The sequence below is a fragment of the Epinephelus lanceolatus genome, chromosome 7, assembly GCF_041903045.1.
Source record: "Epinephelus lanceolatus isolate andai-2023 chromosome 7, ASM4190304v1, whole genome shotgun sequence".
Classification (NCBI taxonomy): Eukaryota; Metazoa; Chordata; class Actinopteri; order Perciformes; family Serranidae; genus Epinephelus; species Epinephelus lanceolatus.
In genome coordinates this window covers 8,955,617-8,980,650 of record NC_135740.1, presented here as the reverse complement: position 1 = coordinate 8,980,650, position 25,034 = coordinate 8,955,617, and the positions used below count along the sequence as shown (strand labels likewise).

Here is a 25,034-nt window from a genome sequence, read left to right as displayed (position 1 = left end):
TTACGCTCCTGCCAACTTGTAATTTAAAACATTACTTGCTGCCACCGTATAATGTGGTGTTAAGAGGTTGTGGTCATTTCACGTATTTCTGTGAAATCTGGTTGCAAAATCTGTCTACCAGCATCTTAAAGCTCACTAACTTCAATAAGTAGACTCCAGGAAGCCAGCTAGCAGGCCTGTTTCCAGTCTGTATGCTAAGCTAAGCTAACTGGCTTCTTGCTGTAGCTTCATCTTCAGGGTACAGACATGAGAGTGGTATCAATCTTTTCATCTAACACTTGGCAGGAAAGCGAATCAGCATATTTCCCCAACATGTCAAACTTTTTTGTTTAACAACATTTTTGGCTAGCTCTATAGCTCACTCTGTTGGTTAGTTGGTCAGTCCATGAACATTTCCCCACCCTTTGGCACCCAAGGGTTTTGCCCTAAGAGGCTGAAATTTAGCATTGAGTTCAAGTGTGTTTGCATGGTGGGAGTGGTCTACAGCAAAAATAATTTGTATATGGTTTGCAGACTTGCCCAAGATGTTGTGGAAAGACTGGTCGTCATGAGCCAAAGCACAGCTGATTAATTGTTTGTGCCAACTGGCAAAAAGGGGTAATGCGTGGATGTATGTGCGTATGTGGTTACAGGTGTTGGAAATTTGTGCTTTTTAAAAATCCTATTGATCTCTGTGGACACAAAATAAGTCACATTTCTACTTGTCCTCCAGGTAATGTAGAAATAGCCCAGAAAACCTAGAATCGTATTGAAAATGGCCAAAAAGTCACTGAAAATAGCCTCCTGTGTGATCAGGGCCGTGTGCAGTTTCGCACTTGGGTGACCCTCAGGGGTAATGAAAGAGACTGCTGATAATTGAATCTTTGAATGTGTGAAGGGCATCATTATCTAAATATCACAAACATGACGTCAGGACACCGTCCTCTCTGCTGTCTCTTGTTCTGTGTCACTGACTGGTAGAGGTGAAGCAGGGGATTTATTGTCATTGTGTCCGTCCTCTGGACAAAGTGACATATTCAGTGATTACCTGCTGTGTGTAAGTGCAAAGACGACTTCAACAGATGTATGTTACATATAAAGTTCTTTGTACATTAATCAGGAACAGAGGTCCTGAAACATCTGGTTAGAAGATAATTAACATGATATTGTCCTCAGTATGTTTTGATAAAGGAATCACAAAAGTCTTGCTTGACTGATAGAGTATTTTTCCTCATGGCCTAATTTATTATTCACCGGAGGTTGTGTAAAAGTTGAAGGTTAAAGAGTCAGTGGATGAGCTCAGCTCTACTGTACACCTCTGCAGACAGAGATGTCATATGGACAGGGCGCGTGTGGGGATTCATGATGCAGCGGGTGCCTGGTTCCTTGCTCTAATAGCCACATCATCCATGCAGTCATGGTTGTTGGCCCTCGTCGATCGGTTAGTCTAACAGGAGTTATGATGCAGCCACAGTGGCGATAAACACGCAGGCTGATGGACAGATCAAGATGCCCACCGCCACTCACCTCTCCTAAACGCAGTCATGTGTGAAATTGATTTTGCCGTTATTACCTCCCTGTTGGCCTCACTCCCCCTCGCTCTCTCCCTCTGTCTCTCACAACAGTGTACAAAATACATCTCATCATAAAAAACACAGAACATCCATGTGCTAATGAGGACCCTGTCAACAACAGATTGATGTTCAGTGTTTATGTGGCGCGATTCTGCGCCTCTAAATGTGCGCATGATTGATGGAGCTGCCAACGCCAGGTTGTGGGTTTTCTTTTTTTCTTGACAAACATGCTGTTCTAGATGACAGACAGATAGTTAAAGATGCTCCACACGCTCACGCTGCCATTTTGAAAGCTGACAAGTTGCACGTTTGTGGAAAAGTTCAACGGCATCCTGGGATCAAGCTCTCAATTAATCATTGTCATCTCAGCTGTTTAAATAGTTCAATGGCATCAAAATAGCTTTTTCACAAGCTACAGAGTGCAGATGGCTGGGTAAAATGGGGCATTCATTGTAGTTTTAGAGCACTTTGGAAGTAAATTGTGGCGTAACGCTCCCTCTAGTGGCTCAACTGACCCCTTTTTTATTTCCAACACAATCCTATTTGAGGACGTGCTCTTCTATTCATTTTGAGCAGGCAGGAGTTGAATGGCACAGTGGAGAAAGCAATCCAGCTTATTGCCAGTCAGGTTTATTAATTAACATGACGACGAGAGTGTAATTCAGCATCTGCTTGTCTTGTATGGATGACTGGTCACACAACTGATTTTCACTGAAGACTGAGGCACTGAAAAAAGAACATTACAGGCTCAGGACACTATTACATTTGGGATTCTACTGGTCATGACTGGCTCCAAATTATAACAGTGAACCGACAGTAAAGCACAGAATGGGAGTCTTTCATTAACGTCACTGATCACTGACCCTATTGACTTCACATGAGCTAGTGAAACTGGCAGAAGTGTGTTCAGAATTTTGAAACAGACCCCTAAACTAACCTTTTTTTTGCTTCTTTTATTTGAGGCCCAAAAGTGTGTTTCACTTTGTTTAAGTCCAGTGTTTTGTGCTGACAAAGCAAGGCTACCTTTATGTTATGTCTTTAATTCATATGGGACTTAAAAACACAAAACGTACTGGCTGTAAGGGTGATCGCACTCACCTTGTTTTATATAAAAATATACAGTTTATCCTCATAACAGAGTGACTTTGAAACTTGTATATTGTTATGCACAGTGGCAAGAAAGCATTTTAAATATCATGAAATAATGTAAGTGTGATCAAGACAGTGATATAGTGTAATAATGTGCCCATAGCCAGTCAATACAGTACTTGTTCAAAGTGGGAAAAAAATGATCATTAAGAAGCAGTGTGTGAGATTTAAGGGGGATTTAGTGGCATCTAGCAGTGAGGATTGCTGATTGCAACCATCTGAAACTTCTCCTGGTTAGAATGCCTTCAGTGTTCATTGCTGAGGAGGGTTTTTTTGTGGGAGCTCAATTATCTGCAGAGGTGTCTTCCTCTCCCGGCCTCTCTTTTTAAATCTTTGTCTTAGTCAAGCATGGCCACAGAGGAAGGTATCAACCTGAAACATTATGTACAGAGTCAAACTGAGTGTAAAATTAAGTCCTTGATGTCAGAGATGAGATCTGTTCACACTCTTAATGGTAGAAACAAGAAATTTGGCAAAATTGTGTGATCACACTGCGCAGAGCATTTCAGTTCTAACATCCTGAGTGGCATGAACCACTAGAGGGCGCAACATACTGTAATTTCCTTATCCAAATGACTTCAGATGATCACAATCAGATGGCTCTCAGCACAATGTGTTAATACAGGCTGATTTTGCACATAGGTTAATGTGTAATTTCCTTGTTTTAGGGTGAAAGATCTATAGATGGTATTTTATTGTTTTAGGCTTGTGCTCTGAGAGTGGGGGATTCACGGGCTCAAGCAACATGAGGAATGATTTCATTTCACCAGCCACTCTCAAGAGATTAGCACAGTAACAATGTAGGTCTCCCCTCCATATTATTATTCTCATCACTCATCTGTCTTCAGAGATGAGAATCCTTCAGGCTAAATTTCGCCTGTTAGAGAGAGGGGGTCACTAATGTAGGGTGAGTATCTGGGATTTCATGATGTAAACACAGAAGCTTTAGACAGGAAAAGGCCTCAACTTTATTCCCAAATTTGATCATATTTTTTATGTACTGTATTTTGGTGTTTTGGGCTCAGTCCAGTGTCTTATAACCTATTTGGGCTCCAGCTAAGAGACATACCAGGGTGTATTTTGGTTATGTTTTGACTACAATTTTGCAATTAAGGATTCATCCCAATCCTACTGTTACTTGTTGTGTCTGATACTTTATGCGTTACATGTAAAAAAATATTTGGAGGCATTTTCTAAAGTTCCCATTAATCTTTTTTTAACATTCTTTTTGACACACTTTTCATGCAGCTTGTGTATCTGAATGGTTTGACGTGTAATAAGACCTCACTTAACCCAGTTTCTGGAATGCCATAGGCCAAGATAATTAATGTGTAGGCCCTTGGTAGTTAATGGGATAATACATTCTAATTTGTATTACACTCTCTAGCACATGTGCAAATCATTTTGGGGGTTAATGACCTTACCAGTGAAGCAGGACGACATGATTCCCATTGTTTGTCGTAGTGTCACAATATTTACTTACATAACCTGCAGGTGCATGTTTGCACTGGTGACACAGAACAATGATTTGTGGCATTGTGATTTTTATGAATCCCTCAACAATATTACTCAATAGTAGGAGCACCAATTACAGCAATATGTAGAGTATTAGATAAGCCACACAAAGACAGCAATAATGTAAACAAGTGCATAGAACACAACATACAGTATGTACACAACCTTAACTTGCTTCCTTACATAAACTAAACTGCACCAAAGGACTCATTACAATGCTTTTTCAATATGTAAGGATTTAAGATAAACACTTTAATTGATTCAACTCATAATCAAACACTAACAGACCCTCGAGCTGTAATAATATTTGAAAAGAAGTGCAGAACTTTGAATGCACAGGTTTGCTGGTGATTTTCTGCAACGTTGCCTGAATGAAACAGACTTGTGACAATTAAAATTGTGTATTGTGTAACTTCGTATTGATGCCACGTTGAATTTATCTAAAGGGTGACAACAAACTATGGTACTAACTGTACATCGTTCCAACTTGAATTGTTTGTCCTCTCAAGTTGTTGAAGTCAATATGCTGATAAAAGTATTTTTTGAACTAATGTTTCATTTATTAGTCCTTATCCAATGCTCTGTTTTGAGGAAACATGATTAAACATGTTAGACAAATCCTTGCCTTACGTTGTAAATTCATTTGGTAAGAAATATACTGCTGAACAGCCGACTATATGACACAACCAGGAGACATAGACCATTTGTGTGTAGTCTATGTCAAATTGCTGTTGTGTCAGTCTGTTGATGGATTAGTTAAGATCACAATTGCACTGGTGGACATTTACCATGTGTATGACAATCTTAGACAAGCAGTGTTCATTTTTTTGCCACTTGGGGGCAGCAGAACAACCTAAACACAACCTCACCTTATAATGTTAAATGGCAAACATGGAGCGACATAAGCATTCATGTGTTTGTTGAACTGGTAAATGTATGTCCAATATTCATTCATCTTTTAACCTCTGTTTTGGTCTCCACCAATGCTAAATGCTCTACCAGCCAGTCACTAACTTTGTCTATCTGGTTTTTGGTGCAAAGCATCTAGCCCACAGTAAGCTTGTTGTCAAAAGTCAATGTCAGTGCTAACATTTATGGTTTGTTCATTGATTGAACTTGTGAACAATAAGTGAAAATGACAGTTCAATTTGTGTATTATGAGAACACCGCTGGAAGGGCAATAGCAACATGGACGCCACTGTAGACATCTAGAAGACACTGAAGCTAACAATTTAGCAAGCTAGCCAATGGATAACATAGGCTACCGCAGGAAAAGCAAAGTTATAATGACAGTACAGTACAGTATTTTCCTAAAACTATATAATTACGAAGAAAAACTCTGTATGACCAACATCAAAATATATCACTGAAGAGATGAAGTTTCATGGCCTCAGTCATTTCTAAAAATGTGTGAAGAAATGTGATCGATGCATATTAGAGCTAAGCTATGTCAGCTGCTACAGAAAATTAATTTGTGGTTATGTTACATTGGGTAGAAGGTTATCTGCAACAATTTCATTACACACTACAAAATTCTATGACTTTTCATAACTGATTAACCCTTTCTAAACACAATGAAACACACTTTCACGAATACAGTAAACACAACCGCATTTGAGGGCAGCCTTCTTCTCTGAGGTTTCATTACTAGGCCTGCATAGTGATGTGACAAATTGTTTCTATACATTTATTGATTTGTTTTTAAAATTGACACTTGAGCTAGTGTCACATCATATCATCTCTGAAAAACTCTTTTTCAGTTAGCTTGACAGAAATACAGCACCAAATATTCACCATGTAAATCTCTCCTCTGCTGCTTTCACAAGTTTGTCAGCAGAGAAGAAGCAATGCTGTATGTTAATGTGCCAGCAATATAACTGAAACAGCTGGAAGCTCCGTGTTATGATATAGTGATTACATTAAACTATTTGCTGGCCAAGAACGTCGGATAAGCTGCTTGGTACATTTAGCTAAAAGCATGCCAGCAAGATAGAGGGCTAATCTGATAAGTGTGCACTGAGAAGACCAAGTGCAGATGTTTACTGAGTTAACAGGAAATACATTTTAAAAAATTGATTGCCTGACTCAGGTCTTGTTAATGTTAACATGGGAGGTAGCACTGGGCTTGAGCCCGCAAGCAAGATATATTCTGAAAGGTTGGACATTAAAGGGGCTATGTATGTAAAATATCATTTTACACAACCAACATGGCCACTAACAATTTAGAGGCCTTTTTACTGTTCTTCAGTGTTAGAGTTTATCAGCTGTGGTCTAAACAATAACAGTTTCCTTTAGTATCAAGATGTTCAAAATGGAGGTAAAAAAAATGTCACTACAAACCTCTAAAGTGGATAACAAGATCAGCAGATGAGACAAAGCTGAAAGCCTCTCCTTCCCCATCCCTTCCCTGTGTCCATGGACAAGAGCAGCTGGTAGGTTAGCCTGCCAGTTTTGTGTCACTGCTCATCACATGTGAGGCTGGTGACTACTGTTGGCATCCCGCCGGTAAAAACTGAGGGAAAAAAGAAAACTGCATAATGAGAAACCATGCTTTAATATCTGTCTCTTGACAAATGGTTATGTTAATTATAGATCTACTTACAGGGGCAATAAATACTAGACTCAAAATGCAGTTCCATCACTTTCTCCACTGTTTGATTCAGACCATTAAAGCTGCACTAATTAATATATATAAAATTGACAACTATGTCAATCAATCAATCAATCAACCTTTTTATTTAGACTCCAGGTCCATTAAAAAAGACAGACAAACATACCAGTGTTTCCACATAGCAGACTGGTATCGTACTGTACTGAGGACAGGGTTAGTCAACATCATTATAATGGCATTACAAGAACTGTTAAGTCGACATATAAATTTGAATATCAGTCGTCTCAAAAGAGCATGAAATGTGATAACTTGAACTTTACAAAAAAGTTCACTTGCACTATACCATCTTGGTTTTCCAAGCAAAATTCGCAGACAATCATTATACGCAAACTGAAGTTTGCGGATGCTGGCCTTTTTAAACTTAACCTCGAGAGCGCAATATAAAAAGGGGTGCAGTAAGCCCTGAAAAGACTCACTTTAACCTTCTCTGAACACCAGGAAAATCTTCTGGTCAACAAATTTGCCTGCATATATAAAATACGACGCTGTCTGTTCATATGATCATCATCCGTCATATCATCAGTGATGATGTGTCCCAGATATTTAGTTTTAGAGCAAGTAGGGAGCACTTGTCCTGACAGGTAAAAAGATGGAAAAGTGAGGTCCTTATTTCCTTTTACTCTGCAAATGTATGTATGTAATGTACTGAAGAGGAGAATTGTTAAGACTGCAGTCTCCCTCAGCTCACAGCATTTTAGCTTCCTTCAGCCTATTGTTTTGGCACACAACTTTACTGTTTTGGTTCACTCTGACTCCTCTAAATAACTTATGGCAGCAGTTCTTAGTGCAAAATCTCTAAACCCACTGGTCTTTACCTGCTACACACCAAACAGCAGACAGACACAGTTAGTGACTAGCTGGAGAATATAGTGGAGCATTTAGCATTTAGCATTGGAAGAGACCAAAACAGAGATAAAAGGAGAATGAATACTGGACGTACATTTGCCAGTTCAACAGACACACAAATGTTAATGTTGCTCCTTGTCTGCTGAATGTGTAGCCTAGCACGTTAGCCATGTCATCTTTATAAGGTTATAGTATAGTATAATAATATTGTGTTTAGGTTGTTCTGCTGCCCCCAAGTGGAAAAAAATAAATCTCTGGAGTGCTCTTAAAAATGATACTTAAAACCTGGGAATGAGTTACCATTTTAGCACTCCCGATTCCCTCATCTAAAAGTCACTGAGTTTTTGCAACATTTCACTCCACAGTCAACGAATACTGGCACTTGGGCAGTGATTTCCGGCGTCAGACACTGACAAAAAAAGCCATCCTTTCATGTCGGCATGATACGTGGCTGGTGTTTATGGGACAACAACCATAGTTAAGGGAGCGAAAAGTCCAAATAGGCTGGAGGATGTGGATGGCTCCAACAACCACCAACTTTCACCTGGTAGACCAATGTTTGCTTCCCGTTTGAATATAAAGCCAAACCCACTTCTTATTTCCTAAACCCAATCACATGCATTTGCTGCCTTAACCCAAGAACGTGTGTGTGTGTTGCTAAATGTAACCACAAGCGTTTGTTGTTGAAGGAAAAAAACCTCAATTTGCAGTGTTGTACCAATGTGGTGTGATTATTTTGAAAGACACAGTACACAAGTGTATTTTGAAAACAGACAATGCGTGTAACAGGCTGGAGTTGACATTGCGTCCCAGAACGTTAACAACCAACTCACCCAGGGTACCTTGAATGTCATATGTCGACGTGGAATGTCCATGACCAAACGTCCATATGTGACAAGTTCGGAGTGAGAACGTGTTGTTTTTTGAATGGGATTTTGGCTAGATGCTTGATAAAAAGCTTGTGCTGAACACAAACTTAAGAGACTTTCATGTTTTGTTCTACAACAAACATGAATTTTAAAGCCTTTTTCTGCATCGTAAAAATGCTAATAAGAACGGGCTGAAGAATTGGGCCGAACGTGGCTGTACAGTCTTGTTGTGATGGAGATGTTAAGTCATGCATCCATGGTGTAGTTCATTTATAGCCTAACTAGCCTTTAACTTCTGGCATCTGCATTAGTCTTCAATAATCACGAGAGTGATGTTCATTTGTGAGAATTATCTTGATGAACAAAACATGTTAGTATCATAAACCTTTATTATCCACATAGCTTTTTTCTGCAGTAATCCAAAATCCAGTGAAAAAAATCCTATAGGCTCTTTGACAAAGATTGTCGTGCACATGGTAAATGGAGAGGAGCATTTAGCGGCTACAGAGTCAGATATTTCCATCAGGAGAAGATGAAAACCAAAACAGAGCTAAGGGGGAGTGAATGTTTGACTCACATTCATCAGGCGGACAGAAATACAGCTAAGTGAACGTTAATAAATGTCTTCATCGGCATTCATTAGTTGTTGTTGTTGCTAACACATTAGCAACAATAAAACTTTACAGAGTGATAATATGTAGCCTACATTTTTTGTGTTTACAGCTTGTTCGTCCACCCCAAGAGGCAAATAAATCTATTTTGGTTGCTTCAAGTGAACTTTTCACAATGTTGATGAATGAGTACGACACAGCCCAAAACAGGTGAAAATGTTACCCTTTGCATCTTTAATGTCCTAGTCTGTCCAATTTAAATGGCAGTGAGTTTGAATAATTTGTTTAAAATTGATGCAGTCTTAGATGCTTTTATTTGAACCTTATAGCTGGAGCATTTAGCTTTTTTGTTAAAGTATGAATCACGTATGAATATGTTTGTATTTTGAAATAATACAGTCAAGTGATTTTCACAGGAGCTCATATACATAAGGATATGCAGATGCAGATGGTTTCTCTACCAGCACAGATGTGGAAACTAAACAGTTAGAAACTGACTGTCCTTGTCTGTCTGATCGCCTTTCATACTATTTACTACAAAACATAACATCTGTATGCAAATACATATGTGTTTTCTTGTTGAGAGAAATTGAAGCGGACCCGTGAAAGCAGTGATTAAAATCTGGTAAATAATAATCATGCCCCATAAGTTGGGATTCTTAAATAATGGAAATATCGCTCACTGATAAATAGCACATAGCATAATTACAGTGTAAAACACTGATAGGTTTTTTTTCCTTTTCAGCATTTTATATTAAAAGTTTTATACACACAGTATTTGCTTGTTTTAATTTTAACCATTTAATGATGATAAGGGATGTACAAATACAAATTAATATTCATAAGACACTAATCATTCTTTTTTATTGCATTAGAGAGAGAAAAACAATTATACAGCTGACAGATAGAAATGTGAGAAGCTGCAAAGAGCGAAAAGACATCAATAAGGATGTCACAGGTGGCATATAATGAAGAACTGATCCCCCCAGAATGAAATCAGAGATGGATGATGAAGACCACACACACAAAACATTAAGATTTTCTTGATTAAAATACACTTATCCTGGGAATTTACTCACTGGTATAGAAGTGCAGAATAAAATGAAAGAGTATTAAACCTTCTGTGCCATCTAGTGGCTGTTTGGATTTTCCAGCAGCAACTAGAAGTATCCACAGTGCACCTCTGTACTGATGGACTGAACCACACAGCAGACAACTTCACCTTGCATACTATTACTACTGCTGCTATTTCTCCTATTACTAATCATCATTCGTCAACATCATCAAAGTCATGAGTCCCCCAGTTCACACCCAAATTATTCTTTGAATATTTTATAAAGAAAAAGGTCAAAATATTTATTTATATTCACAAGGTAAGGTTTCATGTACGCAATAATATTGACACCCAGGCCTAGTTCTTTATTAATTTTTTTTTTATAGGACTAAAGGTAGACAAATTTGGTTTATTGAGTACATGTTAAAACACTGGAAAAAACCTGTGAATTTCCCAGTGTGTGCAAGTTTTTAACTGTAAAGCTACTGTAGTGTAAGAATTAATCCCTAATCCAGTAAAAGTGATAGACTGCATAAATTGATCAAGAAAAAGTCATATCACCATGATATAACTATGTTTTATGCATAAGTTCTTATAACACTGAGTGAAATGCATCTATATGTGTTAAAACACATATAGATGCATATATATATACATATGTGTTAAAACATTGTCATACATAACAAAGTATTCATAATATAAGTTCACATTGTATCCATGCTAAAAAGAACACACATAACCTATCACACATACACCCAAGTGTTTGTATTACCTGATGCACATTAAAAGATTATATTACATAAAGGCACAAGGGACTTATAGAAATAGTCCCTGAGTTCCATATGTTTTTTAAAAATAGTGTAAACCTGAGTTCTAACCTAATGGTGGGAGAATCTGGGGATTCACAGGCCAATGGAAAAATGATACACCATTAAAACATGCCTGGGCATGTTCGGGCAAGTCTGGACAAAGGCAAAAAGGCCGACCACCAATAGGTTTGGACTCAGGTAGGAAGGGCTAAAGAAAAAAGGTGGAGATTCTTCTGAACCTCCACCAGCATAAAAGGAGCACCTCAGAAAGTGAGATTTTAGTCCTGCTCCGGAGCGTGACTCGAAGAGTTGTATGTGTTGAAGCTTGTGAACACATTAAACTCGATTGCATCGGACTCTGCCTGTCTCCAGTGTTTCTTTGAGTATTACTTAGTTGAATCCAAGGTGCCAGATTGACATCAAAGGGAAACAGAAAAGTCAAGTGGAGGACAAGGTCGGGAGCCTACAGGCCCACTTCCAGGCGCCGATTTTTGCCTCTACACTACTTTCCCACAGGACAGAACACCCACTAACATCTGGCTTTTGTCTTTGTGGGAAAGATTACAATCAGTACTCATTTCCAGGACAAATGACTCTGCAGTAGTCACGGGTATTTATCGGCTTCAGCTCCGATCGGCATTGATGGAAACATGACACCTGGATGGACACGCTCATTTTTCCCCCGTTTCTGGCGCAATGCTATGTCAACTCTGTCGATAGCTTCCCCAACTCTTTGAGCCTTCTTATAACCAGTATTGACCTGCAGTTTGAGTGATCTAATCAGAATCATACAGTGCTAAACACAGTTGTAAACAACCACCAAGACGCATTGTGATCTGATCATTTACACCATTGGCCGAGGTGGTCTGGGGAACATTTGACCACATATCTTTGTTAGTTCAAACTCTAATGCATCCTAATGCAAACCTGGCAGGGACTATGGTGGTTGTTTCAGTAACAGCATGTTAATGCTGTATAACTTACCCATTTTATGATGAGTTGAATGAAGTGTTACATGACCATCCATTGTTTTGCCCTATGGAAGCAAATGTGTTGAAAGCTGCTGAAAGCAATATCAGCTGCTAACGTGACTAGTGAGCATGGTAGTGAGAATGTGGACTGCATAACACCCTTTGACAGAACACAAGTGGTCAGCTAGATATGCATGATAGACACAGGTGTGAACGGTGATGTGTCTCTGCTGTCCGCTTGTGTTAAGATCACCACAACGCATGTTAGTACCAGGTGTAAACAGGCTCTTTGTCATCTCAGCAAAAGATTCTGTCCATCTCCACTAGCAGCTCAAGAACATCATTCCAAATTGGACTGTTACTTTCTACTGTTTACTACGCTGTTTTTCATCATGTTTGTGACATTGATTTTGGCACACTTTTTCCTGTGTTTAAGAAAACCCACATATACCCGCTAATTTTGATAGAAAAGTGTAATAGAAAACTACACTTTTCATAAATAATAAAGGGGATATTACTTCAGTGTCCTCATTGTTACGCATCATCTGAACTACAGTCCTGTTCATAACATTAGATTTTCTAAATTCTTAAGTTTACATGAATTTTACTCATGCAAACGTCTGATCAGGAAGGGACACACAGAGAGTACATTTTTAAACTGCCACAATTTCAGGCTTATTCCACAGTATATTTCTGTTGAAGGATGAATCCTTATGCACTGTGTTACGTCTTACAACAGGAATATAGTTCTGTCATTTTGGTCAACTGAAAGATGTGCTGGCACTCATCTTTTAACACCATTCATAAAGGAAAAAAACTGTGCACACCTATTCTTGTAAACATGCCAAACAATCATGCTTCACCAGCTTTGTACTGTTTTAATGGCACAATATAAAACTGCCCACTACAGGTCCCAGATCTAAAATCCCTGTAATTTCTGTGTTTGTCTCGCTCTTCTGTATCGTGACTGATACTGAGCTGTTGTTCAGCATGTGACCGCGTGCAGCAGGAACCAGGTGTGAGAGCCCACAGTTTAGCTCTCTGCTGTTTGTACACTGGCTCGGCAGTTAAATTTAGCCGTGGATAAAAAGGGAATTATTGTAGAAACTCTGGAGCTGAAGATGGCAGACGCAATATGACCAGCAAAACACAGAGGACTGTCGAATTGCACTTGGTTTAGTTTCCTTGGTAACCTGAGGGAAATTAGCAACAGTGAGTGCAGGATACTCCCGCCACATAAATAGCATTGGCAAGGTCATGAAAGTGACCTTTTAATTTTTAGAAGCTAAATGTGCCTGTGATTCATCTATTGAGTTATATTAGATACAACAAGAGGTCAAAAATAAGAGTTGTAGCCTTACCACTGTGTAACAGTGAGATCATCTGGCAGCCAATGGCATGAACTCTAAGTGAACTTTTATCTGTCTCCATCTGTGGTGCTCAGGGCTCTGAGCTCTGAGGTGTTTCTGCTCCACACCTGTCAATCAAACACTCAGGCCTTTTAATTCCTCCTGATGAATTTCAAGTTTCTGTACAAGGCTATTCTTTTTCTTCTTTTTTTCCCTGAATTTGTTTTGGGTAAACAAATACACCGTGCGTGCATGTTCTTTGTTTTACCCATTTACTCCAGTGTACAGTACACACTTTGTTTGAACATACTCAAATGATTTATTATATTCCGGTTTTGGTGCACCCATACACTTGAGATGTTTTACGTTTCTGTGTTGATGCTTGTATAATTTATCTGACATTTTGTCAGTTTCTATATCGTGGTCCTTAAGAGGTCAAGGAACAAAAAAAAAACAACTAAAAAATGTGAAGTCATCAAGCAATTTATGAACTTTTTTTTTAGATTTTTACTTTATTTAACCTTGAAAGTTATTTTTATTTCTACTTGCAAATGCAAATCTGCTAGAGCAGATAAAACATAAACTTACATATTCGTCTGGTTCTCAGGTTACATTAAAGTGCATTAAAGAGGGATCTTTTAATAGCCCGTATAAACAGGAAGTATTGTCACAACTAGCAAAATCTGTTTTGGGCATCTGACTATTATTTTTGAATAAACTTGAAAAAATGTGAACCCTATTTTTAATGGCTACAGTCCTTTTAAGTTGTGTCAGTGCAAGTTCCCAGGATCAGCCCTCCAGGCCCTCATGGCATGGTGCTTACAATTGCAAAACCACATGACACACACCCATCCAAAAAACGTTTTCTCATACACAGTCATTACAAAGGAAATGACTGTAATACAATAAACCAATTAATAAATAAATACATTTGTCACAACTACCCAAAAAAGACTTAAAAAACATAACTTTTGTATTACCAGAAATTGATCCATTCAGTCTAACGAAATCTAAAAAGGCCAAGACACACGCCACAGAAACCTGCAGAGACCTTTAAAACTTGTGAGTAAATTCTACTGGAATAAATATGGCGCCATCTTGAAACATGTTATCCACTTCTCTTAAAGGAGCTGTGTGACATTCAGAGCATAGCTATGATTCAGAGCCTGGGCCGGGAATACCTGCACATGGCTCTCAACATGGAGGTGGCTGAGCCAGTGGCTAGCGGCTAACGGTGCTAACAGCTAATAGTGCTAGCAGCTAATGGTGCTAGCAGCTAATGGTGCTAACAGCGTGGACAGTGTTAGCAGCATCAACAGTGCTGACAGAGCTAACAGTGTTAACCTGGGAGGGGTACAAACAACACCATTGTGTCACCATAATTGAGACAGCGTTGTCGGTGACCACCGTATAAGTGCAGAGCAGCAATGATATGCCAGCCAGTGGGATACACACACAGGGACTCACATGCACTAATGTGAGCCATGCACAGAAGGCTAAACTGTTAGCAACATATTGTTCTTATTTTTGTAGTCTTTCTTTTTATAAGTCCCTTTTCCTTTTTGCGTTGCTTTGCAGTGTAGCCAGTTGTTGCAAACACTGGAATAGCAACTTTCTCCACAGGATTCTCCACCATTGAATCAAGCTTTCACTAAAGGGATGTACACATGCATTTTTTAGAACAGCTTCCTCTCTGAAATGACCTGTGATTTGCCAAAGTCTCCCATCACAGGCTAGATTTTCTAAAGCCTGTAAACAGAGCCAAGAGGAGGTGCAGAGGTCTGGTGTTCTCTCAGACCACTTGAATTACAATATGCTCAAAGTTTATTATGGGATTTTTGGCCAGTGACACCACAGTAAAAACTGCCTACCCCTGCTTTAACACTCTGAATGTAGAATGAACATAGCATCCATGAGTGTTCGGGCATGTTGACTTATATGCACATTTAAATGTGACAGAGCCTTTATATTTATATATTAACTGACTTGGTTAACATTTTTAGAGATAGATAAAGTAACATTACAGTCAGAATATAAATATTTTGTGTACATGTTTGTGCACGTGTGTGTGTGTGTGTGTGTGTGTGTGTGTGTGTGTGCGTGCTGTGTATATAGCAAAAGGATTTTTGAGGGTGACCTATCACTTTAAGAGTGTCAGAGCTCCTCGATGGGCTCCTCATCTTTTTTCTCTCACAACATCGTTCTTCTGCCATGCATGGCTTGTTGCCGAGGTAACAGGCCTGAGACTGGTTTAGCATTTCCAGCATTGCCTGGTGAATCAACTCATGCTGACATGCAACTGACAACAACATGCTGCATGACTGGCTCAGGTATTTTCTCCCCCTAAAAAATGTCAGCAGAGTCAAAAACCACCTGGTGCTCTAAGCTTATATCAGGACCATAACAAAGGCACCAGATTTGATGTTATGTTTAGCTGCTCAGCATGATGACAAATACAGCAAACTGAGCTGGGTGTGATAACACTGCTTCGAGTCGTAGAGCTGAAAATCATGGAACCCAGTCATGGAAACGTCCTTGTGTGCTGATGCGGTCACTTTTCCCACATCTGTTTCCAAATCTATGTGGAGTGAGTTACTGTGTGTCTCCAGCAGAGGACACTGTGTATGTGCATGCATGTGTGTCTATGTGTACAAATGTGTGCATGCATGTGCATCATATCATCCCCCATGTCTATTAAGTATTTTATTCAGTTGTATTCCATTCTATAACAAGAAGATGCTTTTGTTCAGACAGCAATCACAGATTATATTTAGATGCACCTTTTCATTTTATAGTTATTCTGACAAGGAAAACAATCAGCTTGTTTAAATGCACCGAGGCAGCTACACACTTTTCTGCTACCTGTTTTCTTATTTGATCGACCAGATCATTACTGAGCTGCTCCCCCACTGACTCAAAGCACATCAGTCAATCCCTGCCTGTCTGAATCTGCATTTGTATTGCTCCCCTGGTATTCTCGCTGTTTACAGGTAATCCATCTGTTGGAACCTAAATGACTGCAAAAACAAACAAATGGTTAACTGACAAGTCTGTTACCAACAAAAAGGACAGATTGGAGTTACTCAGCCCTTCATTAATCACACTAATGATGAATAACTTTGCATATTTGGACTGCAATATTCACATTTAGTGTGTGACTTTAATCAAGGTGACATAAATCTCTGTATTGTGTGTTTTAACATGTTAACTCAGGAGGATTTTAAGATCTTTCCCTTCTGCACATCATTTCACGATGCTGCTGATCCTAAAAACGTGGCAGACAGATAAAAGGGTTCATTTTAATAACATATGTACAGCTACCTTTCAACCTGGAGTCATTTGCTTACCTTCCACTACTTGGACCTGATCAATATGCATTGTCACTCATTGTGCCCAACTGGGACACACTCAGGCCTGGCAGTAGGCTGAGTATGATGCAACATCTTGCAATAAACAATGTGCTGTAAGAGTGTGTAACAGAGGCTAGGAGCGCAAGGAAAACCCAAGTTTAGAGGAAAACTAAACATGCAAACACAGTTTAATAGACCAAAGGAGGAGGTTTTGTTTTTTTTTGTCCTCGATGCCCTTGCGTTCCCCCAGCTGGCCGTTTCCTACCTGCCTGCTTTGTTGGAGCTGATGACGGGCCCGAGGGTTGCTGTTATTGAGATGACCTGCCTCATCGATCACCTGTCACAGGTATGGATTAGAGTAGAGATCAATGGGACAGCCTTCTAGTCTGAAGTATAGCAAAGGAAGGCAGCGACTGCTTGATAATGGTCCGACCCCTGAGGTCCAGTGGTCTGTTTTGATCTGTGTGCGTGTGTGAGTGTGTGTGTGAGAGTAAGTACTCACCTTCTTTGCTGTCTCTTAAATCAGAGTATATGCTGGGTTACCAAGCACCAGGTCTCCCTAATGCTCTCTTGTCCTTTTTATAACCTGCCTCAGCATCTGCCACAGTTACCTGAAATACAGCACGTTTTTAAAAATATATATTTAGCACAGCTGTAAGCTCAAAGGATCCATGACCAGATTAAACTTAAAATAGGAGGCTCTGGGGCAAGAATTGGCTCTTGGGCCCCTACTGATTCTCTTCCAGTTCCAACCGACAAAAAAATATTTAGAAATATGCACCATCTGAGCATAATGTAAACTAAAAATAGTGCATGTTATAAAACAGTATTTCCACACAGGTCCCCTGTGGTTAGATTTTGGCACAAAAACATGTCTATGGTTAGGAAAAGGACTTTTTTTATATATATATATATATAATGGGTCTGTACTTAAATCTTTTACTATGTTGAAAGAGGAATATGGTATACCTCAGAATCAATTTTGGAGATACCTGCAAATTAGACACTTACTTACAGTAACCATGCTGTTCCAGATCCTCAAGTGACTCTCTCAAGTCCAGATATCCTTAAGGAAATACTTGGTGCCTTTGGTAAGGGTAAAGAGGCCTCATTATTCTACTCTGCTCTGTTGGATAGGCTAGGTGAGCAGACGGACATGGGAGGCAGACCTAAGTCAGTCATTTAGTGATAAAGAGTGGAGCTCCATTTTGCAAAATCTTAAAAAAATCCTCTCGAGAGATCAGGACTAGATTAATACAATTTAAAATCCTAAATAGGGCTTATTGGTCCCCTACAAAATTACATAGGTCGGGGTTAAGGGAGGAACCAACATGCTGGAGATGTAAGCAGGCCTCAGGCACCCTTATGCGTTTGCTATGGTCCTGCCCCAAGGTTCAGATGTGGTGGACAGCAATTCATGAAAACATTAAACTAATCATGGGTCAAGACATTCCATCCCGACCTAGTTTGTATGTTCTGGGGAACCCTGCCCCTTTAAAGGGCATTCCTGAATCACATACAAAATGGATCCATGCAGCCATGATGCTGGGTCGTAAGCTACTTATTAGGGAATGGAAATCAGAAGATATTCCAGCCATCTAGCCTGTGGTTCACTTATTTAGGTACAGTAGCAGCATATGAAGAGTTATCATACAGGATGATACAACGGCTTGACACATACCATGCCAAATGGGGAAAATATATTGATTTTATTAAAGGGCCATGATCTTTAAGAAAGCTGCCTTTTATAGGACCACGATACAACCCCCTTGACTAGACTGTGCACCTACCAAGTTAGATCTAGTGTGATGTGGTGAAGTAACCTTTACTCCTGCTGTCTAAAACCACCATTGAAGACTATAACTATTAGACAACTGAATGCCTTTGAACGTGTTTTGTTTTATTATGTGTTTTTTTTTTCTTTTTTTTTTTTTAATTTGGTTATGTGGTACCTGTGTTGTACACTGTAGGTGGATATCCTGTTTAGGTGTCTGTATTGTTTTGTTTGTTACTGTACTGTAATGTCCTGAAACATGGAAAATAAAAAACTTTGGTCATAAAAAAAAAGGAAAAGGACTTTTTTTTCCCCAGCAGGAAATGCAGCGATGTCTCGGTTAAAATCAACTGTTTTTTGTGGCACTATCCCAAATAGGAACACTGTGATGTGTTACTAAAAGACAGCCTGGATTGGTGGCTAAAAAGCTGCTGGAAACAGCCATGACTCGCTGTGGTTTGGTGGTCTCAAACAGTGGTCTGCAGCTGGGCAGGCGTCTCACCTAGGTGTTACACATCCATCATCCTTTCCACCTTCTGACAACAAAGTCAGCTTATGCCCTACATAACTCTATAAACATTGATATGAAACATACAAATGTAAGTTATCTGTGATGAACAATTCCAACATTTTCTTCTGGTGTTCTTCTGGGGTCCCCTGGGGGCTGGGGCCCAGGCCAGTTGGTAATCTAGTCATGAAACAAGTCACAATCAACTTCATTTTCTCAAATCTTTGGACAAAAGACATTCTGATGTTTATTTACTTTCTCTGCAAGAATGAACTCACGTGTGTTCTGTTCAGTTTTGCTCTTAATTGCTACAGACTTACACTTGGCACTGAAATAATGTTTCATGGAATTTAGGAAATAAAGTCTCCAACAATCAGATTTTTGTAATGTTTTTTGTCTCTCTTCACTGGTTTGCTGTGTATTGGTTAATTCAAATAGACCCCCCCAAAAATCGTCTGGGCCCCCTGCAAAGGTCTCATGAATGGGCCCTCCCCAAATCAATGGCAAACTTCTAGGTTTAGAAAAAAGATCATATTTTTGGTTAAAATAAGTCAGTGTCTTATGTAACTTGACATAAACATGTCACAGTATGTGCAACGACTGTTTGCAAATTATGTAAGATTACGTTAAAACAATGGTGACTTCGGGTGTCACACAGGGATATGTCAGTGACGTAACATTATGTTAAAACAAACACTTTTGATCTCACATGGGACGCAAACTGCAGTCTCCTACGTCAAAGTCCAATTCTGTTTGACCCATTCACCTCCCTTCCTTCCCACCAACAGACATGTTTACAGAGTTGGAGTTTAAAAGGCCCAGTGTGTCTCATAAGGATGTGAAAACATACCTTTTGAAATACAAATAAACATGCACCTTATTTCAGGGCCCACATGTGTGCAACCACTGATTTGCACACTGGTGTTGCATTCAGAAGTATCGTTGCACAAAAGTAGTGACATGTCAGATGGAGTTATATTTCCCCAACTAAAGACATGCTCTTGTGTCTACAGCATGTGGTGATGAAAGAACAGCTCCCAACGCTCTGCACAGAGGATGGGACACAATTTGGAAGCAAAGCAATAATATGAAACTATTTTGAGTTATAGTAGTGGTTTTGAGTTTTGATTTATTTGTCAGTTTCTGATTTGAGGCAATCCAGAGAAATGAGCCTACATGCTGTAAACACTGCAACCGCAATAAATGTTTGAAAAGGCTGAGTATTTCTACCACAATACACAGTCCTAGCAACAGCAAAGTGTCAAGAGGGCCATCCATTTTCTCTGTCTCCCCCCCACACACGCACACACACACACACACACACACACACACACACACACAACAAAGAAAAACATCTTTTATTAAAACCAATTTATGTTCAGACTGATATTTACCTTTCGTGATACTGTACATTTTTTACATTTTACATATTTGTATAGCAGTGTCAAGAGTGACCACACATACATAAGTTTACCATGCATATGCTTTTTTTCCTCTTGTAATCAGTTAATGAATCCTTAATTTCAAGTCAGGCGTGTATCCCAGAGTTTGACTTCACCTTAAATTATTAAAAATGTTGCTGCTGTAAGGTTGCTGCTTATCCACTACACACAGTCATTAATCAGCCCTTTAGTGGGGTGTCCCATGGTCTATTTGCTGTGTCCAGTAAATATCCAGGTCCAAATTAACAGATTATTTTTTAGTGTGTAAGCCTGAAAATTAAAAGAAAATCAAGTCTATGTCGAGTGTTCACACACACACACACACACACACACACACACACACACACACACACATATCAAACACATCTGTCTCGCCCAAAATGGTTGAACTCCATTTCTAATCATGCCATTTCCATCACAACGATGCAAGACGACTGGATGTTTTGCATAATCGATACGGTGCAGCCTATATATTGGCTGTGAGTGGAAACAACATTCATTAAGATGCTGACATTCCAAGGTCTGAGCTGCAGGCTGCAGGAAGGAGGCTCAGTGCATAGCAAACTACCTCTAGGACCCAGGGCTTCTCCTCCTCAGCCTTTGTAGTTTTTGTGTGGAGATGAGGGAGACTGAGATGTGCTTCTTGCTTATCACGATTCACATCGAGCTTTTTTTTTTTTAACCAGCTGAGGGGGGGTGCTGAACAGGGCAATTGGAAGCCAGGATCAGCTCTAGCAGCTGCTGTTTTTTAATACGTATTTTTTTTACGCGTTCATTTCATTTCTTTGCGTCTCATTTTTATAAATTTATTTGAAGGAAAAAAAAAAATTGGGGACACAATGAAAGCCAATGCATTTCGGGTGCATTCGTGCTGCTGGCTGGGACTATGATTTATCAATGCTCGCAGCTTTGTTCTCATGACACAGTTGCACTCATTCAGTCTCATCCAAACAGGAGCGAGCGGTGATTTGTCTTTAACTTTCTTGCATCTTCGACGATTCCAGCTGCAGCAGGTACTTTCTGCACTTGAGGTGAGTCTGTTTTTTTTTAACCCCCAACCCTAGACACAAAGGTTTATTGTATTATTATTTATTATGTGGAGAGATGGTGGAAAGCGTGGGAGAGGAGCTGGATCTCACATTTTCTCTCATATTATCGCTTATTTTCTGCATGTAATTGCTGTTTTGTCGTCTGAATTGGTGATAGAGCTCGGTGTACTGACTTGATCCAATATTTTTGGTAACAGTAATGTTCAGTGAGTGGAGGCGTGGGACGTGTCAGTGAATACTAATTGCTGTCAGTTGCTGTCTCTGCTGCTTCTTCGTCTATTTTTTCCCTTTATATTCGCGTGCTGAGGGGAATCCCCAAAAATAAGTGATGGACATAATGACTGTATGGGTCACATATGAATCCACAGGCATGTCAAGCCGGTTAAATTGAGCCTCCATTCATTCCAGCGGCTGTCCTGCTGTGTGTAGGTGTTGAAGCAGCCATGTGGAGCAGAGAGAGCGCTCCTCTACTTCTCATCTGCCTGCTGGCGCTCACAGCTCTCTGGAAAACCAGGTGAGTGTTTTTTGAATGGGAGACGCCTCGAAGCGGTGATAGTGTACAAGGTGCAGGCCGGGGATCACTCACCGTGTCTCTGGGGACGTGATGGAGGTCTCCATTTGTCAAGTTTTTATCACGCTGGAGTCATTATCAGTGGACAGTCAGTGCGCAGGAGGAGAGGCATTTCACCGCCTTCAGTATCCTCAGTCTGACCGTAAAAATAACCCAGAGGCCATGTGTGGGGGCAATTATCTCCTTTCGCAGCTGTACTACAATTTCTAATGCAGGCCTTTATAACCCATACTGATTTCCAAGGTTATTTGGTATTACAGATTCCATAGATCAGCTTGGGTTTTATTAGCCAATCTATATAACAGGACATTAATCCTTGTTTTAACAGCCTGTTCTAAATTAGGATAATAGCTATGTCCAATATTAACCTTGAAATGTAATTTTGTGGCCAACTAGCCTCTTTTTCAATTAGAATACAGCTACCAACAAATAGTATTTAGCCTAGATATACTGTATATTTATAGCCCTTATTACTTAAAATTGATATGCCTGATGATTCTAACCTGCTGTGCACCCAAGGCACCCACTGTTTTATCACAAGACATCTCACATTATCACATCAGGTGTAAAGGTGTCTTATAATATTGGGAGTGACAGTTTAGGTCGTTTGAGTGCTCACACTAGAGGACAGTTGGCAAAAGAAAGAAACAGACGATGTCAGAGGCATGAGAGGCGATTTAAATAAGGCCACTGAATCCGTTATCCACCATGCCCCCACCAATGTGCAATAAGAACTCGTCTGTGGCCAAGTAGTCCATTGCCTAGTGGCTGAAGGCCTTTTTCAAAGAAGACCTTTTTTTGTCATAGTGATAAAAGCACAGGTGTAAATAAAAAAAATATTTTGGCAGAATTCTGCTATGGTTTTTGGGTCTTGGTGTTATAGGCCTAAATGCTGGCTTGCTGTCAAACTGGAATCCCCTGATAGAGTAGAGCCATTGCTATTATTAATTAACACATGCTTTTCCTACCATGATAAGTCAAAATGTCTGCTGTGAAATAATGGGAAGCGGAAGGTCTCATTAGTGCTGTCCAATTTATCGATTTATCGATAAATATCGATTCTGAATTATTTTTTTTACGCAGCATCAATATGCAAGTAGGCTACCAGCTGCACTTTTACACTCTCTCTTATTGTTAATGTTTACTACAGTCATCTGCTGTTCTCAACAACGAATAAAGGAGAGTGATCATTGTCATGCTATGGCATTGTTATGTTTATTTTAATATTCTAATGGCTATTTAACCCGTATACCCCAATGCCAATTTCCCCCTGTCGTATTGAAAATGGTATTGAATATTATATAATAATATTCAAAGCTAGGAATTCCAATGACAATACAGAACTACAGAACGTCATCAAGCTGAACATGGCTTTACAGCCTTGTTGTTGTGGCGCGGCTGAGTAGAATAGAATAGATAACAGTGCACTAGAACGAAATTTTGTTGCACTGACTCTCAGAATAGCAGTTAAAAATACAACTGTCAAACATAAAAAGTGCTTTGTGTACATACAGTTAACAAATCTGTAATAATATATATAAAATTTTAAAAATCAACAGATAGCCTAGTTCTAGCAGCAGTTTTTCTGTCATTTCATTGTCTGTGTGGGTGTTTGGCTAATAGCAGTGTGGTGTTTGTTTAATAGCGTTAAACGTTAACATTAGCTTTCACTTTTAATGATTACATTTAGGCTAAGCTTCAAAAATCATGAAAAAATTGTGTTGATTTCTGAAGATGATCTTGGTGAACAAAATGTGTAACATTAAGTATTATAAACTTGTGTTTGCCACAGAGCTTATTTTCTGCAATAATCCAAAATCCAATTGATAAATTGGAAGATGGGCTTTTTGTTGAAGGAGCCAGGATGATTAAGTTGAACAAAATACCCTAACATTACCAATACAGTATGTTGCTGTTATTGAAGCTGAATTGACTGTTTTGGTAAAGATTAGATTTATTTTATTTTTTATTTTTTTTGCCAGCAATTGTGGCTTGTCACCATTTTGCCACTCATTTATTTCAACTTCTGTAGTTGTTGTCTCCAAGGGTGAGAAGGTTAGAATGTTTTAGAAATTCCCAATATTTTCAACTTTACCACTAACACTAAGTTAACACTACTTGCTAGCTAACAAGCAAGCCTCGAAAATTAGCTAGCTGGTTAGATAGCTAACGTAAGAAGCTAATATTAGCACAAAACAATAAAAATAAGTGAAACAGTTGTGAATGAACTTTGCTTAAGGGATACATGTGAGAGTTCATTACTTCCTCCACCTAATTTTTCTTACACATGCTAATGCAGGTTTGATGACGATTTGATTTGATGCTCTTTCTACTGCAATGCTAACAATGCTGGCTGCTCTGATACTTAAACTGTGGCAAAGCGCTGTAGAGTGCTGCAGGGATGATGATTATCTGTAGGCCAACACAGACGTTAGCATTGCCCTGGTTCCCTGACAAAAAGCCAATAGGACTTTTCCATTAATTTTAGATTATTGCAGCAAATAAGTTCAGTGGCAAATAAAAGTTTATGATACCTACACGTTTTGGTCAGCAAGATTTTAGGATTTTTTTTAACCATAAATGCAACTGCTAGAAGAAAAAAGCTAATGTTAGGCTATAAATGAACTACACCATGATCACGACTTCAACCTCACCACCATAACAAGTCTGTAAAGCCATGTTTGGTGTGGTGACGCTCTGTACTCTCGCTTGTTAGCATCCATCTTTTTTAAGACACGTAAAGGTATCAAAATTCACAACTGGGGTATTAACTGTCATATTTTATGTGACGTGAAAGCCTCCTCAGCTTGTGCTGACTACAAACCTTATTTTAGGGAACCTAACCATAAACCCATTCAAGCTGACTTTGACATGAGGAAAGTGGGAGCGCTTAAATGCTAACACTTATTTCTGGGTTTTAGGACTTATTCCTGCAGCACGCTA

General features: G+C 39.3%; 1 protein-coding gene across 3 annotated transcripts in view; it reads left to right on the top strand.

Moving 5' to 3' along the window:
- The first annotated feature begins 21,138 nt into the window (after nucleotides 1-21,138).
- The window catches only part of gabra2b (gamma-aminobutyric acid type A receptor subunit alpha2b), a 48,122-nt gene continuing 44,226 nt past the window's right edge, over nucleotides 21,139-25,034 (top strand). The window contains exons 1-2 of one of the 3 annotated variants that reach the window (XM_033633644.2): nucleotides 21,139-21,502; nucleotides 21,889-22,034. In XM_033633644.2, coding sequence (XP_033489535.2) covers nucleotides 21,964-22,034 — 71 coding nt within the window. In that variant the 5' untranslated portion in view covers nucleotides 21,139-21,502; nucleotides 21,889-21,963. The remainder of the gene's footprint in view (nucleotides 21,503-21,888; nucleotides 22,035-25,034) is intronic. The other 2 variants (XM_033633643.2, XM_033633645.2) reach the window with 2 other exon arrangements.